General features: G+C 41.5%; 2 protein-coding genes across 7 annotated transcripts in view; one reads left to right on the plus strand and one right to left on the minus strand.

Moving 5' to 3' along the window:
• Positions 1-12,857, plus strand: part of LOC134754770 (ras GTPase-activating protein raskol) — a 238,952-nt gene extending 226,095 nt beyond the window's left edge. For 3 of the 6 annotated variants that reach the window (XM_063691124.1, XM_063691121.1, XM_063691123.1), the window contains 11 exons: positions 639-782; positions 3,590-3,735; positions 4,111-4,356; positions 4,809-5,008; positions 6,339-6,547; positions 7,462-7,574; positions 7,679-7,845; positions 8,273-8,455; positions 9,050-11,143; positions 11,953-12,068; positions 12,423-12,857. In XM_063691124.1, coding sequence (XP_063547194.1) covers positions 639-782; positions 3,590-3,735; positions 4,111-4,356; positions 4,809-5,008; positions 6,339-6,547; positions 7,462-7,574; positions 7,679-7,845; positions 8,273-8,455; positions 9,050-11,143; positions 11,953-12,068; positions 12,423-12,630 — 3,826 coding nt within the window. In that variant the 3' untranslated portion in view covers positions 12,631-12,857. The remainder of the gene's footprint in view (positions 1-638; positions 783-3,589; positions 3,736-4,110; positions 4,357-4,808; positions 5,009-6,338; positions 6,548-7,461; positions 7,575-7,678; positions 7,846-8,272; positions 8,456-9,049; positions 11,144-11,952; positions 12,069-12,422) is intronic. The other 3 variants (XM_063691126.1, XM_063691127.1, XM_063691125.1) reach the window with 1 other exon arrangement.
• A 2,134-nt stretch (positions 12,858-14,991) lies between these two features.
• On the minus strand, positions 14,992-17,227 carry LOC134755017 (uncharacterized). Its single transcript, XM_063691495.1, has one exon. The coding sequence runs from the start codon at positions 17,127-17,129 to the stop codon at positions 15,081-15,083; it is 2,049 nt and encodes a 682-aa protein (XP_063547565.1). The 5' UTR covers positions 17,130-17,227; the 3' UTR covers positions 14,992-15,080.
• Between the last annotated feature and the right edge of the window lie 1,081 nt (positions 17,228-18,308).

The raw sequence follows: 18,308 nt of genomic DNA on the forward strand, positions 1-18,308 counted from the left end.
ATGGCTAGTTTCAATAATAAATTATTCCTACTTATGGCCTATTGTTACTGTAATCGAGCAGAACAGAATTGTGCTTAACATCGGTTCTGACGACAGGTCTAATCTAGTATCTACCGTGCTTGGTGGCCGCTTAAGGCTGTAAAGTATTAGACTAGCTCAGACTCATGGTGATTTGCAGTCTTAAGCCTACGCTTATTAAATCTTCATTTACCTGTACTTACGTGCTTAGTCTGTACTGCTACTAGTATACTGGCCTCTTATAAAGCCGGACTTTGCCTTCGGCTTGTACGCCTTACTGACTCGATCCAGATGAAATGTATCGATCGACGTTTCGCCGCAGATCCAGAGCTGAGTTCTCACTACAATGTAACCGAGTGGATACGCTAACGAGGTTTTAGTGTGTATATTGTGTACCTGGTGAGCTTGTTTCTGGTACTTAAGATAGCTGCGTTCACGTTTCCTAAAAAAATAGAGTTATCTGTACTATAAACTAGTATATTATACAACTAGGGAACAAATCAATCAAATTTATAAATGCGTCTTCGACCACTGCAGTGCTTGGTTACTTTTAGCTTAGTATATGTAATCTATTTCAGTTTATAATAATATATATTATAATTAGCGTTCTGTATGTGCAGTTTGCGGCAGGCCGCGCGGCCCGACGAGATGCGCACGCGGCGCTGCGAGCGCTCGGTGAAACTGTGGCTGCTTGAGGCCAAGGCGATTCCGCCCAAGAAGCGCTACTACTGCGAGATATTGCTCGACGACACGCTTTACGCGAGGTGAGTAAAGTTGCACTTCCACAGCTACTATATTCTAACCACGCGGGGTGAAGACGCCGGTAATGGTCATGGACAGTTATCATAAAATCTGATAAAATCGGATAAAACAACGCGTATAAATAACTGGGTCAAAAACTTTTTAGTATGAGTTACTTGTTGGGTTATGCGTTTTTCCTTTGCACATGATAACATAAATGGCCTTAAAGCCTAATTTTGTTTCTGAACCCTCATAGGCACCTTATAGGTAGTTCTTAAAAGTTGCATAATAATAGTATTTTATACAATCGTGATATAATAGAGAGCTTTTCAGTCGAGTACCGTGTTTTCAATGTTGTTCAATTTTAAAACAGTTTTTTTCTCGATTTTGGCCACCGTAGCCTATGGAGACTAACAATCAACGCTAAGCGGTTTTCGTAGGGTATGGTGTCACATGCGCGTTTCTGACTTATGAAGCAATTGTTTCTACTAGAACATAAAATAAAATGTTTTTGTTGGCCAACCAATCACAAAGCAGATGCGACGCAGCAGCGTGTTTAAGTCTGCTAATTTTTATTGAATCGAGTCTCCTTAAACAAGAAATATTTAAAAACTGTAATAGATGTCATATCATCTATTACAGTTTTTAATTTATATATAGTAATGTGACTACTTAAAGAAACACAAATCAAAATATTTAATAAAATAATTTGATTTGTTCTCAAACTTGTTCAAGAAATATTTAATCGAAATGTATGAAGTTCTATTTTCAAATTTTTTATAATTGACTAAACCGTATCGTTAAAATTCTTATGCTTGAGTCGGAAGTGCCATAGACTATCCAACGTTGAAAAGAGTAAGGTTGTAGTGTTGCATGTGAAGTTGTAATACACAGATTATACTCGACGAGTAGAAAAAAGCCTTAGTAACGTGCCAGTACGTTTATTTGATTCACCTAAAAAAAAGGGTGGAATTGGTGGTAAGGTAAACTGGTTACCACTCCGTATGCACGATGTGGAGATAAATAACATGATCTAACTCGCACGAGTACGTCGACAAATATTACACCAATGATAATATGAGTGAAATGAAAATACGTTATCATCTTAAAATACAAAAAAAAGCCGGGGCAGGGTCGCGGGAATGAGAGCCTGAGGCATTGCAACTACGGTTACTGCAGTTTTCTCTGTTCATTTTTCATTCATGTGAGCTCATCCTTCCTTTGGATGATATAATTTTTTTCCATAGTTATGATACAGTTAGACCAAGATAAGTCTGCAACGATTTCGGTAGCACACGCAGTGCAACCGTTTTTTTAAACGTCAAACTTGACTATGTTATTATGACGTATAAATAACACTTGCACTGCGTGTGCTATCAAAATCGTTGCTTATCTTGGTCTAACTCTACGTCTAAGGCACAGAAAAAAAAATACATGACAACGTTATATTTAACAGACATTTGTATTCCGAGTAAATATAGTACAGAAGGCCTGTTGATTTAGTTTCTATCTTCGTTACCTCACTTGCGACTCAGCTATCATATTATCTTGCTTTATGGGAGAATTGGAAGATAAGCGTCCTTATTTAATACAGATGATTCTATGGACAACTATAGCACCTATTTCTAAAACTCGACAGATATTTCTAAAAAGGGCGTTCACATTTAGCGACTATACTCGAGCAGTTAGCGATCCTTTCACAAATGTTAGCGAATGGCGCGCTAGCGGTGCATTCGTCATCTGGCGTCTATTTCACCACGCTGACAATTGACACCTAATTTTGACGATTTCCTGTACATTTCTGAGTCGGATACTAATGATGGTACATAGCGTCTATATTTACTTGTTGGACCAGAAATGTACGATGAATTGTTAACGTCAGGCGTCAATTGTCAGAGAGGTTAAGAGCCAACCCACACTAGCGTCTTTTGAGCGTCGGCGTCAGCGTCAGCGCTATGGAAAATGGCGTCGCTTAGCAGTTGCGCCAACGATGCGTCAAGCAGCGGCCATAGAGTTGACTAGGCTCTAAACAGGAGCCTGGGTACCTTCATATCTTAATGTGGGCACTGGTACTTACCAGTGAAGTAATTAAGTAAATATTTATTTGCAAAGAATAACTAGTTACAATAGTGTCTTAGTTGGTAGTGACAATTGGTTGCTTATTCTGCTATTTGTACTATACAGGTTGTACTAGCATGCAAAAATCTTAAAACTAGAAACTACTACAAATCTGGCTGTATATCTTGAGATAGGTAATCTTTTACACTGTAATAGCTTTTATCAGTCAATAGCTTCATCAATTTATTTCTAAATCTATGTACAGGTAGTTCTCTTATAGTTTTAGGTAGTTTGTTAAAAAGTTTCATGCACATAACAAAACAGTGATTAGTGTATAATGCTGTCCTGGGAACATAGTCATGAACCAGCCTTCCAGGATCCCGTTGATTTCTAGTAGAGGCGCTTTCAGCTGTTGTAAATAAATACATATGCCTCGTTACAAACATGCAGATTTCCAAAATGTATAAACATGGTAGCGGTAAAATCCTAAGTTTTTTGAAAGATGGTTTGCATATCTTGTAGGGGGCTATATTACAAGTAGCACATATACATTTTTTCTGTGTTACGAATGGTATATTAAAGTCTGTGCAATTTCCCCACAAAATGAGCCCATATCTTAACACTGAACTAATATATCCATGATACGCGGCTAATGCTGTATGTAAACCTGATGAGCGTCTTAACTTACGTAGTACATAAACAAATCTAATTAGTATAGACGGTACAACTTTGTTTGCGAAAGTTTTACTAATAAATCCTCTATCATGTACAGGTCATCGTCGAAATTGAAGTCAGAGCTGTGCTTCTGGGGCGAGGTGTACGAGTTCACCGGGCTCCAGGCGGTGCGCGCGATCAACGTCAACGTGTACAGGGAGCCCGAGCGGCGCAGCCGCAAGCGGGACAAACACGCGCTTGTCGGTTAGTACTAACTGCAACGCTGACGCCGACCACCATCATGCATTAGTTTTGACCAATGTTATGGGACTTATACAGTCGGCGTCAGCGTCGAGATTGCTTTTCGTGACCGAGGCGTTAACTGAGTATCGGCGGACACTTTGCATTTGTAAATAAGGTTTTTAAATTAGAGCTAACAGTGTGGACAATGGTTTCCACCAACTTTTGTATTGCCCGTACACTCACGAGCAATGCAAGGTTTGCAGAGGTTTCTATACAGATTACTTGTTTTAATTACGATTGATAATATGTGTAATGAAATAGGAAACCTTTTTATTGGCCTCTAGGCGGCTAGAGTTAATACAACGGTGTCCTAAATGTGAAACCTTACTATTCCAGGCACAGTCCGCATCCCGGTCGACGACGTATCCTCCCGATACCTCAACGAGCGTTGGTACCCCCTCTCCGGGGGGGACAAGCCCCAGTCGCCGGGGGGCCGCGCCCCGCCGCCCCCCGCGCCCGCGCTCCGCATCAAGTGCCGCTACCAGAGCGTGGACGTGCTTCCGCTGGACCACTACGCGAGGTTCCTGGACTATCTCAAGAGAAATTACAAGAGGCTATGCGAATATCTGGAACCGCATATTGGTAAGTGACGCGCTAAATAACTGGTGGTTACGTACAAAAAATTAAATGCACTGTCAAACCCTTCAAAAGCCCTATGATAAAAATATGTATACAGCATTTGATCTGTAAAGAAAGCCTTTGTCAAAGAGAGGCAACTTGCTGAACTTGCATCTTATAAAAATACAGTAAATATGTCGAGCACCAAGTTATTACCTACGCAAGTACGCACACAAATACAACAATCTACAATTACATATTATAATTTAACCGTACGTTGCAACCGGTTAAAAACGAGCGTCATGAAATAAGCTGATTCTGCGTATACTAGCGCCATCTGTCGGCAAATATGTTACATAGAAGCATTGAAATCAGCGCTCTCTGTCAACGAGTTACTACACTCAATTCAACTACACTACACTTTTGTGCAGGCGCCAACTGATCATTGAATTCCATTTCTTCTGTATTTTTATTAGGCGTAAAGGCTAAAGAGGATATCGGTTGCGCATTGGTCCTGTGCATGGCTGGCGCGGGCCTAGCGCCTCGCTATTTGGCCGACGTGGTAGCCCTGGACGTCCGCAGGACGGGCGACCATTCGCTCACTTTCCGAGGCAACTCGCTGGCTACCAAGAGTATGGAGGCGTATTTGAAACTCGTCGGCGATCAATATCTGCAGGTACGTTTCTAGTGTGGCTAGATTTCCAGAGCATGCAATGTGAACACAGCGAATCTGTATTCATTTCTTCAATTGTAAACCCTAAAGAAAATATACCTAGTTAAGGTGCCGCGGGTGTAGCCAGCAGGGTTTTTGAGAAATCGTAGCGCTTTTTTATAGATCATAAGATGGTTACCAAGAAATACGAATAGCAAACTTGAGGCCTTTCTTTAGTTACTTCATCTATTCGAAACGTGATAACAACTTTCGCTCGATAGAAATTAAAAAAAACACGAACATAGGTATAATACGCACTATAAAAAATTGTTAATTTTATTGCACAAAAGCTAAAAATATGTAAATTGCTTCTAAAAATGCTTAACTCATCGATTACTTTATTTGTTAAAAATGACTAAATATAACATCCCAGGCACGCTCGGCTGTCCGCTCAGTGCTTAGCGAGCTGCGACTTGAACTCACGGCGCCTTAACTACAAAGGGTATGGGTTTAAATAAACAATTGTACATTAATTAATACATACATTTAAACATCATTTTTTGCCGACAACGACACGACTGAAGTCGTCATAAGCTGCCATGCCTGATGTAACTAAATGGGTCAATCAACTTTTAGAACACTGATTTCGTGTTTTAGACTCCCTAGCAAAGAAAAACCATCAAAGTGCGAGTCGGACTCGCGCACCGAGGATTCCGTACTTTTTAGTATTTTTTGTTATAGCGGCAACAGAAATACATCATCTGTAAAAATTTCAACTGTCTAGCTATCACGGTTCATGAGATACAGCCTGGTGACAGACAGACAGACGGACATATGGACAGCGGAGTCTTAGTAATAGGGTCCCGTTTTAACCCTTTGGGTACGGAACCCTAAAAATCGATTTTTCAAAAACCATGTTTTTTTTACTTTTTTTTTACACGGGCATTATTAGACACATAAATGAGTGTTTAATTAACACATTAAAATTAACAACTTGATCAGATAAAAGTTACATTTTGTACGGTAACGCAGCAGAAAAATACACAAATAGTATGTCACTGATTTTTGTGTGGGAATAAACTTTTTTCTGCTACGTTACCGTACAAAATGTAACTTTTATCCTATCAAGTTGTTAATTTTAACGTGTAAATTAATACTTATGGATCAAATAATGCCCGTGTAAACAAAAAAGTAAAAAAAATCAACATGGTTTTTGAAAAATCGATTTTTCTTTGCTAGGTAGTCTAGGGACACGAAATCAAGTGTTGTAAAAGTTGATTCACCCAAATTCCAAATGCAATTTACTTGTAAAAATACGTATATCAGGACCACATGTAATCTCTTGTATCAACAGGACACACTGAGCGAAGCGGTGGCTGCGGCCGCCGGTCCCGGCGCGGCTGAATGCGAAGTGGACCCCTTGCGTGCCGGCAGCGGCGCAGCCCTGCGTCGGCAACAAACGGCCCTTAGGGACGCGGTCACTCTAGCCTGGAGGGCCATAGCTGGCTCCGCGCCACGGTTCCCCCCACCGCTCAGGGACTGTTTCGCCACCTTCCGCGAGAGGTATGTCTCATTCATAATACTTTGCACCTAGGTTTCGCCCAGAATCGAAGAATCGAAGCTTGGAAGATTGAAGAACTTTTTTTCCCGGAAGAAGACAAAAATAATAAACGGTACGTTACGATTTCTTACTTTTCGTTGGGATGACTAAGCGATGTATTTTTATTTCCTGCAATGTTTGTGCGAAAGCATATGATCTAACTTTCTTCACTTGTGTTTGTCTGCTAGCCATGCGAAATTGTTTTATTTTATTTTATATACCATATTGTTTGTTTTATGGTTTAAACACTACTGCGAAATACAGTTTAATTATGTTATTAATATCTCCTATATCTATTTCATTTTCTATCTTGTATTCGGCAACATTTTAACTCTTGGCAAATTATAAAAATCGTGAGCAAGAGAATAAAATCCTTTTTTATTACATTAATCCGCAATTGTTTTGAATCTTGTGAGATACACTGCCAACAAGAGAGTTAATTCGCTGTTGTAGTTTGCTACTCGCAAAGAGGATATAATAAGATAGAGCGGTACTGTCTATAATTTTGTAACCACTGTAAATTCACTGTCATCTATCGACATACTTTAAAACTAAAGATGAAGATTTATAAAAATACGTTCAAATGTATTTAAATATGGATAAATGATTTTTTTATTTGAATTAATTATTTTTATATGATTTTGACCCATGTTCTTTCACTGATGCGTTAAAATTATAAATAACAAACGAAACCGTCAACGCCCTCTATATAGAGAGTAGGCCAAAACTAGTGGTGCTATCTGATCTAGAATCAAATTTTCGTGATTTTCGAGGCACGTTTTTTCCTTAGACTGTGTCCATCTGTTACGGAGTTATATCTATGTTTGCTACTCGTCAATAGATGGCGCCTCATGCGTTTCATTTGCGTTGTTTACAGACTGACTGCGATGGGCCGAGAGGACATTTCGGACAACTTGATAAGTGCGTCCATATTCCTCCGCTTCCTCTGCCCTGCAATTCTATCTCCAAGTCTATTTGGGATTACTCACGGTAAGAACATTTCCGTTCTAACAAAATTTGATAATTTGATTACAACGCCATCTATCTGTACATGTGTGAACTACATGGTTTGTTAAAAGACCATTGGTTTCCAGAGTACCCGAATGAGCGAGCCGCCCGCAACCTGACACTAGTTGCCAAGACCCTGCAGACACTGGCGAATTTCACGCGGTTCCAGGGCAAGGAGGCTTTCATGGAGTTCCTCAATGACTTCCTTGAACAAGAGGCGCCTAATATGAAGGCGTTCCTTAGAGCTATTTCGGTAAGAAACTTTAAAATTATATCTGTCAAACAGTAAACATACATTAGTTTCAATTAGTAAAACCTAATCTTGTCACTAATTAGGTGAAAAATGAATGATAAATATAAATAATGATAAATAAATGATAGAATAAATAATAATTGAGCTATACACTATATGTCTCACTGTTGGGCACAAGCCTTCTCTCATGCGCCAGAGGGCTTAGGCATACTCTTTGGCTTGGGCTATAAATGATAAAAAGACAATGATAATCATTTATTGCCAAAAAAATAAATTTCCAAATATTAGGACAATTTTATGAGAGGAATACATTTTATAATCTAAAATCCCAACGCCAAATCAGGTCCCTAAGTGCCAATACATTTATAGAACGAATTGCTATCCGGCGCCAAAGATCGAGACCTAAGGCGTGACGTAATTTTTCCAGATGTGTCCTCAAGACCAACCGCAGGAGGGCAGCAACCGCAACTCCTCGGCGTCGCAGAGCTCCGTGGAAGCGGTGGAGGCGGACCCCGAGTGGGCGCCGCACGTGGACTTGGGCAAGCAACTGGCGACTTTGCACTCGCTGCTGGTCGACAGCCTGCCTAAACTGCCTGGCGGGAGGACTCAGGTAAGATACTAATTATCACCCAACTGTAAGATCAAGCATAAGAAGGCAGCAACTGCTTCTCAGTGACACTCAGCGTCGCAGACTGGCAGAGCTCCGTGGAAGCGGTGGAGCTGGACCTCAAATATACGCTGCACGTGCTCTTGCTCAAACAGCTGGCTACTTTGCACACACTGCTTGTTGACAGCCTGCCTAAATTGCTTGGCGGGAGGCTCAGGTATTCAGGTAAAAGTATTTTACTTTCATCACTGAACGGATTTCAGTGCCTTGATTACTTAACTATGCTTTAACTCGTTGAGTGACCTATCAAGCTTTCGGCATAAATGCGTCCAAATATAATACTCCATTTTCACTCTGCACACCAGCTCTGAGTAATTAATGGTATGGCAGTCCCACCTTGCCTCCTTGCACTCCGGCGCTGATATGCTTGGCATATAACGTGCGTACTCTTCCGTTTCTTCAGACCGAAAATGCATAGAGCTCGTGCTTTGACAATAAATTTGATTACCCAAAAGTTAACTTCTAATAATTTCAAATCAGTAATCTTTCATAAATTTGCTTAAGCTTACAATTGACATTATTCCAAACTTGTTACAGGAACTGGAGCCGTTGCAAGACATCCTGGACGAGCTGAGCAAGCGACTCGCGAGCAGCGACAACGGCGTCACGCCGCACGTCGCCGACAACATCTTCCGCTTCAACGACCCCACCTGCACCACCCCCACCAACAAGCCCGCCGAGCCCTCCAGCGGCCAGAACAGCTTCGCTCACAGCTCCCCTATCATGCCCAAGAGCGGCGTGCAGTTCAACATAAGCCCCTCCAAATCCAACGCCGAGGATTCCAAGTACAAAGGCGCGTACGCTGGCGGCATGAAATCCCCCGCCAACCTCCGCTCCGCCACCCTCCCCAGAAACGTGTACGCCTCTAGCCCCGTTCAAAACGTTAACCCTGACCGCTACAGCTCGCAGTACAACAACCAGGAGCATTGCGTCAACCTTAAAGTCGTTCAGATAGGATTCGGCTCCGATCAGTACCCCAAAGGCATGAATAATGGCGTCGGCGAGAGCCTCGAGCGCCGCATACAGGGCTACAAAGCCAGCAACTATCAATCCACTCACTTCCACAACGCAAACTACAACGGAACCGAGCGGTCGCCCAGCTCCGACAACATTAACCACAATTATTGCTCCAATGACATGCAAAATCTCATGAGGGACACGGCCACTCTCGAGGAGTTATCAGACTTATTAAAATACGCCGACGATTCTGATATCGTCGACGAGAAACTTATTATGAACAAGAAGACATTGTCACAAACCCAGTCGAATAACAATAACAATATTGTCGTTAATGGGAATAAGGGTTATGCTAATAACGGATCGAACGTCTCTATCAGCGGGCTCTCGAACGTCGCCAGCTCCGGGTATCAAAGCATAGCCACCTACAGCCAAAGTTCTAGTCCCGTAGAAAACGCCGCCCATCACCATCCACCTTACGAGAACGGCGGCCAGCCAATGAGCCGGTACTCGCAACTTAACTACCAGAAGCAGAGGGACAAGCACTACTACGACAACAAGAACGACAAGTTTTACCCAAAAAGCCAAGTGCAACAGAAAATAGAGTACGACATCCAAAAATACGGCATCCAAAACTTTACAATGCCCGACACCGCGCAGACCAACACGAGCGCGAACTCGAAGATGGCTCCGCTCGTGTTCACAAATCCCGTCTACAACATGGAGGACAGCCGTCAGACTCCAGAGAAGAAGAAAACCAATGAGAACAGGAATTCCAAGCGATGTCCCTGTGGCTCGTCCAGTTCATCGATAGATGAGGAGGTTCTGAGCACGGACAACGTGGAAACTAACTCCGAGGAGGGTTCTACAAACTTCAACGACGAAGGTAGAAGCTACGATCAGCAGAACCGCAATAATACCCACCGAAAGATAACCAGAGATAGTAATTACGAAGACGTATACCAAAGGAGCAACCACAGTCACTCGCCGCGCGTGCGCGACGATGAGTCCTCCAGCAACTCGCCGAGCCTGCGCAAGAGCAGCAAAACGCGAATGCCGCGCACCAATCCCATGCTCTCCTATTCCACTAACCAAAACCCACCAAACTACAAGCATTTCGGTCAGCGCGGCGAGTCACTGTATGAGAGCAAGCCTCACCACATCTCCACCGAGGACTACCCCATGAGCCGCTCCGAGTCCAATGTCGAAGAGGTCAACAAGGAGATGTACCGATTACAGATCTCACGGAGTCAGAAGGCGTTGAGCAATATGGACAATTTGAAGGTGTCTCCAGAGAAATATTCTCTTGGCGAAGCCGCGTCCGAAACTAATTATCCCCTAGATCGCGCGTATTCAGCGGCTAAGATGTCGAGCAGTCGGTTGAACGAGGACGTGGACAGGCACCAGGAATATTACCAGAGGCGGGAATCGCCTTCCCGAATGGTCTTTAGTCGAGAGTCTCACTCGAGTGAGGCGAGCGAGCGCGCCGGGCGCGAGGCGCGGGAGACGCCGCGAGAGGCTCGCGAGGTCCGCGAGCCGGGCAGAGAGAAGTTGCAGAGGCGGCTGAGCCTGGAGTCGGCGCGGGAGCTCACGGACAGCTCCGACGAGCTGGAAGACACGCTCTACAGCACCACTGGCCGCCGCCGCAACAAGCATCACAGGACCATCGAACAGGTAAACATCCTTACAATCAAAGATATATACTTCGTAATAGATGGATACAGTCTAAGGAAAAAACGTGCCTCTAAAATCACGAAAATTTGGTTCTCGATCAGATGGCGCCACTACCTTTGGCCTACTCTCGTATAGGTACGGTACGGTACGGATTCGTTTGTTTTTTAAAAAATTTAACGCATATCAGTGAAATAACATGGGTCAAAATCATATAAAAATAATTAATGCAAATAAAATAATCATTTATCCGTATTTAAATACATTTTACCGTATATTAATAAATCTGCATTTTTAGTTTTAAAGTGTGTCGATAGATGGCAGTGAATTTACTGTGGTTACAAAATTTACTATGACAGTACCGCTCTATCCAATTATATCCTCTTTGTTACAATTAACTATTTTTAAATAAATTAAATACAAAAAAAAACTAATAACTTCTGGGCGCTTCCGGGCGCGTTGGCAAACCTGCCATCTTGTGGCCTGAATCGGAAACATAAACAATACACTGACTGTGACAATGACACTACACGCCATAACTAGTGCTGCCCTCTACAATTCACGTATGTTTTCTTGTGCATTATAGGTTCTGCCCTCTTGTGGGCTACATAAGCTACATTGGAAGCTTAAACTTGATATTTACACTTCGCGCCAATAAACAGGGTGCTCCTGTACTACAGTTCATGCACGCTCCCTATTGATTAGTTTTCTATCGAAATAATATGGTTGTAGGCTGTATCCCGCAGCAAGCATTTAAACATTAAAAGGTTCACGTAGAATCATCATTAGTCATTATATAATATCATTCCCAGTACGAGCGAGAGATCGACCGGCTAAAGAACTCCGTAGATCTGCTGCGCGGGAGGCTGGGCCCCGCCGAGCCCGGCCAGGACACTTCAGACACCAAGATGAAAGCTATTATCACCAGGTAAAAAAGTTTACGATTCTTAAAGGCAAGATTCTCTTTAAATCCCTTTTTAAGCTTGAGGAAATATTTGCAAATGTTTCCATTTGTTTTCGTATACATACGAAAATGTGAACTGCTTTAAAATTATAATTGATTTGAAATTATGCATATTTTACGGTCATCATTAAATTACCCCTGGGTAATTTAATGATATTATAGATTTGAGGCCCTTACAATTATGATAAAGCTCTCTTGTATATGATAAAAGCTCTTGAAATAGAATTTAGTCCTTTAATTAGAGTTGAAAAAATAATTCCTCTATTAGTCGCTATATTCGCGTTAAAAAATTGTCAAATAACTTAGAAACGTGGACAGGTTGATAAGTGTGGAGGAGGAGCTGCGTCGCGAGCAGCGCAAGATGGCGGCCGCGCTGTCTCACAAGCAGCGTGTGATCGAGGCGCAGGAGCATCGCATCGCCGCGCTCGACGAGGCCAACACGCGCCTGCTGTCCGCGCTCGTGCACCTGCAGCAGCGCGCGCCGCACCCCGCGCACCACCACAACCACCAGGAGCTACAAATATAATCACAATAACAGCTCTATACTATACTATACTGTACACACACTTATTCATTACTTGCATGCCACTCGGTGACTAGCGACAGTAGCGACTAGCCTATCGACAGCGTTTACGTGTATTATGTCTGAGAACAATATCAACATTCATTCACCAAAGCGTTGCGTTGATTTCTAATTGATGATTTGAAATTTCAGCTATAATAGAATACATAAGATATTTTCACAAAAATCCGTCTTAACCCTTAAATGCATAATGATGTATATATGCATCGTATATTTGATGGTCCGTGGCTCAATATGCAGCTATCCAAAATCACATTTATTGCTTTTATACAGCATGACACATCTATTTCAATTTATTAAAAAGTTATACAAAAAATCATGCATTTAAGGGTTAAGACACTCAAGTTCATTCAAGAATATAAAAAGGTATTTAAATTTTTTTAAACATTTTATGGATACATGCAGTCTAAAAAGAGTTTTTATAAACAATGTTACCAATGGAACACAATAATGTTACTATAGTTTGTCAAAGTACTGTCTCATTTCAAACATAGACAAAGATAATCATACTATATTTGTCTTACACTCGTACTAGTACCCAAAAAAAAAGGATGAGTATAGTTTTTTTGGTTCCTATTTACTGCCAATTTGGTTTGACCAACTATAAACACATACCTTTATAGGCTGCATGACTAGTATGACTACTTATGAACTTCATTTAATCGACTGTCAATGCATGATGGTTAAGTGAAAAGGTAATTTTTAATCATGTGTATATAAACATTAATCGTACTAGTCTGAATGTTTTAATTGTCTTTATTATCTCGGATTTAAAATAATGAATATATTTATTTGTTTAATCCACCGAATTGCTTGAAATGGACTGAAAACCATCATAAATTGCTATTTGACTGTTGAACTTGATAAATATCGAAACAATTTTAAACGGAGTAAACGTTTTACATATACATATTTAACCAGATTGAATTCAGTAGTGCATGCATACATGTAATAGTAATATAGTAATTTCGCATCGGTGTTACGTTTCCTTGTCCGTACTTATTGTAAATGTTCGGTCGAGTTGTTGAGTACGCTATCGTGATGGTGTGTGTTAGCCACATCTTAACAAAAAATATAAGCCTAGAGGCATTATTCTTATTATTATTTATATATGTATATATTATATTTTAAACCTTTGTTGTAAGCTTCGTGCACAAACCGTTCCACTGTCCGTCTTGTTTTACATCTGATATTTTATGTTTTTTTAATTCTATATTTTATTACTTTTTAATATGAATGTAATGTTGCACAATTTAAAGACCATAGCGTAATATTGGTATGATAAGTTAATTTTTACACCGACTATGAAAGCCAAATTAAAATAGTTCGTAAGGTTTTATACCTAAAATAACTACAGCAGTACATAGCCGGTGGAAGAATGGCCTTGTCGCGCTAAAATTATTCGGCTACCGATATAGGGATTGTCTAATGAGGTCAATTGGTTTATAATTAGATCCCTGGATCAATAATCACGGTTCGTTTTGCCATTATCTATTAACATTGTTATAAGTTGTTTCATTAGGTTTAGTTAAGAGATGCTTTAATGACATTATCCTTTGATTTCGTATCAGTATTCCTCTCAGCTGGTTAGATGTTCTGTCTGCGACCTGTTATGTTTTGTTCTGCAACATTGATACCAAAGAAGATTGAATATCCGTAAGCGTTCTATTATAGCTATCGTTGTAGTGATCTATCTACCTAGGTACTACAATTGTAGCAATAGTGTTGTATTTACAATAAAACGTTATTTTTATTATTATAAATTACCCTAATTTAAGACTTGTATCATAATATTTTCTAGATAGTAAGCATATATTGTGTAGATGGCATATGCAATTAGTAAATAAAGAAATATTTTATAATACCTTGGAGTATTATAATACGACCATGACATGGTAAGATTTTTTCATAAAGTAAATATTCATTGTAAATGAATTTAAAATCACCAATATGATGAAATCAATTTTGAATTATATCGTTTCGAAGGGGTCTCATACAGCGGTACAAAGGTCTACTATCCACACAAATAGTATCTGTTACTTGTGTATTTTATTTACGTAGAGAATCGCCTATGGGCTACGTTTAATGAGTGTTTCAACTACTACCGTAGCGCGCTGCGCGAGCCAACCTAGTTGCTCTCCAGTGAACGTCACTGTCAGCAGTTTATCTTAATAACATTAATTTAGCAATACGTAATCAAATGTTATTTTAAAATAATTATATGTCTGACTTAAATTACCTACACTGGAAACTGTCGTGTTTATGATGTTTTTCTTTGTGTCTAGTAATAATAAAAGAAACAAATAAAGTATTCAAAATGTGTTCATATTTTGAGTCCAAACGAATTTCCTCCGGCTCTAGTTGAGCGGGCCGCACGGCGCGGCGCGTGCGCGTCACTGCGGCGGCTCGTAGCCGTCGGGCAGGCAGATCATGCGCCGGCTCATGAGCCGCTCCTTGCGGTCGTTCGTCTCGAACGTGCTGTACGGTCGCATCAGCATCAGGTCGTCTGACGTCGCGTACAAATACGAAAAGAATATCTCGCGGAACTTCTTGTCGGGAAACTCCGGGAGGAACATGATCCGCCATAATAAATTATTTATATTGGCGAAACACTTGAACAGTTGTCTTCTGTATTCGCACGAGTACTTATTAAATCTGTCTCTGAATTTTAACTTATGGGTCCAGGTAGAAGCGCCCCGGAACTCGGTATTGTTCTTTGTTAAGAGGGGCCCGTAAATCCTGGGCGTGATGCTGTCGAGCATGGTCTGCAGTTCGCGGGTCTGGCGCAGGTAGGCCTGGCGCTGGGCGGGGCCCAGCGGGCCGGCGATGCGGCGCCGCATCCATTCCACCAGCTCGGGCGCTAGGTGCACGTCAGGCAGCCGCGCCGCCACGTTCACGCCTCGCAGCACTCGCAGCGCGCACTTTAGATACTGCGAGGGCTTCGGATTCTGCCCCAAACATGTCTTAGATGACCTCTTCTTTTCTTTTTCTTTCTTTTTGACAACTAGATCCTTCTTTGACCCTATCACGCTATCCCCCTCCAGAATCTTTTTCACTTCTTTTTTGATTAACAGCTGCTTTTCATCTATGTCAAATATTGTGTGGTAGTTAAATTGATACGGTGCGCCCGCCGTCGGCTTTTGGAAATGAGGAAGCTCGTCCGATGGGAAAGTGCCCTCGTTGCTGTAGTCGTAGTTGTGACCGCAGTAGCATTTGCTTTCTTTGACGTATTTTAGTATTTTGTCTTGCCATTTCTTGTTGCAGTCGCATGGATCAGGTGGAGGTGGTGCCGGGTAGCCACGGAATCCGAGGTGTATGTTCATGTAGCCGGTAGGACACTGCGCGAACCCACCGTGTATAAGGTCGCCCTCTGCGGGCAGTATAGAAACGCTACCAAGCACGAATACTGTCCGCCGGCCAACTGTATACACTCCTTGTATCAAGTACTGAGCGTTGTTTACGCCAGTCGTGGGAGGTTTAAGCTTGCGACGGCAACTTTTGCGTTCCGGTCGCGTTATGCATATTCCATAAGTTTTCTTTTTAACTTCAAGTGTCATATTATGATTCTGATGCTTTCGTTGACTCATCGTAGTCTTCATCGTGACAGTGGTCACCTGACTCGGCGCGATATTAAACACGCCTGCCAATTTGTCACAAATTGCTCGTGGAATGCGTTTTGGGGGAGGCGGTGGAGGTGGAGGCGGCGGTGGCTTTACTCGAATTCTGTATTCGTCGTTGTCCACATAAGGTTCGTTGAGCTCGTCTAAGTTAGGCAGGGGAGGAGGTGTAAACTTTTTGGGGCTAGCAGGATACCACACCGGTATTATGGATCTCTCCAGATACGGAGACGGAACGGGCGGTTGGCGTTTAGACTTTGGCTTTGGTGGCGTTGGTGGCACATCTTGATCTGGTTTAAATTTTTCTCGCAACAATTCGATCAAATTTTTTAAACCCAAATAATATATAGCCGATAAAATGAGCTTGGCATTAAAACAGTAACAATTCCGCTTTCCCTCGATCGAGTGGCCGTAGAGCAGGAAAAATAAATGCGCCAACATTTTTTTCGGGTCATCGCTTCCGTGGAAGTTCGCAATCATCAAGTCCATGGGTTTTGGGGGAGGAAAGACACCGAGTCTATGGATTATGCGGGATGTCCTAGTGGGCCGTCCTTCAAGTAAATCCTGGTAAACTGATGACGCTAACCTATCGAGTGCGTCTCTTTGCGGTACACTGAGTACTTGGTACCAGCGCGGGCCGACTAGTTTTCTCATTGTCTTCATGGCCTGTTTTTCAAGCTGCCGTCGATATTCTCTGAGGTCTTCCATAAAGACTTGTCGCTCGCGGGTCTGCTTGGCGTACACGATCTGCGAGCGTTGCTGCGCGGGGTCACGGAAGAACGAGTCCGCATCTTGGTGAACTTGGCTCCCATGTGTGCTAATCATGATGATTTTACAAAAATGGTTTACCTAGTTGATTACGAAACACGTGTTTTTTTTGAAAAAAAAAAACAGTTTAAACTGCAATTTAGAAAAAAATACAGTTTCTATCGAAACTCAGACAATGTACAAATTTGTCATAATGACATGCATTGACGTGACAGATTTTCGTAAATGTACTCGATCGAGTCAAAAATAGGTTTTATGCAATATGAAGGAAAACATAAGGCAAGATATTATTTAATCAGTAGTCACACTACTACAAGTCTGGACTCTGGCTGGTAAGAACTAAGAACATAGACAAAATCTCAAATCTTTAATGTTAATGCTGTCATTAAAGTCATTGAACCTCAGAATAATAACTAAAGCATGCATAGAAGCTGGGCAAAAATAAGAGCTTGGTAAAAAGTATCGTATTCACAAATCCGCAAGTTCTTTCGTTTTTTTTTTCAGTATTGTCATAAGATGAACTGAGGAAATTGTCAAATGGTGGTTTTTGTGGTCTTTTAATCCAGCCAAATAAAAATATGTTCGTTATTTGACAGGTAGGTGTCAACTGTAATAACTTGACATAGTCGTATTATTTTAGTTGAAATATTTCGCGGAATTTCAGCGGTCATCTTGCTTAATTTTAATTATACTGTTGCTATTCCTGAAAGATTGTTGGAAAACGTGCTGTTTTTATTTGTAATGGTTTGAAGTTCCCTATGTGATAATATCTTGTGTGATCGAGGGCTGTAAATCGCATACAGGAAGAAAAGAAAATACGCACGAACCGGTAACCTTTAATCGGTGTTTTGTTAAATTTTGAAGAAATTAATTTAGGACCTGACGCTAAACATTGAAATCGATATGTTGTTTATGTAATTATTACTTGCATTCATTCACTTTAAATATCTTGGAAGCACTATACGACGTGATAACACCCTGGCTTCTGAAATACCATCGCGCATTGCTAACGCCGCTGCCAATTTCGGACGTCTCACTGATCGTGTCTGGAGGTCCCATGATATCAAGCTTGAGACAAAGATAAGCGTCTATAAGGCCCTGATAATCCCAGTTCTTCTGTATGGCGCAGAAACCTGGTGCCTGTACAAGCCAGATATCAGATGACTAGACACCTACCACCTAAGATGTCTGAGATATATACTTAGGATTAAGTGGCAGGACCGTATCCCGAATTCT

This window comes from Cydia strobilella, chromosome Z (assembly GCF_947568885.1).
Source record: "Cydia strobilella chromosome Z, ilCydStro3.1, whole genome shotgun sequence".
NCBI lineage: Eukaryota > Metazoa > Arthropoda > Insecta > Lepidoptera > Tortricidae > Cydia > Cydia strobilella.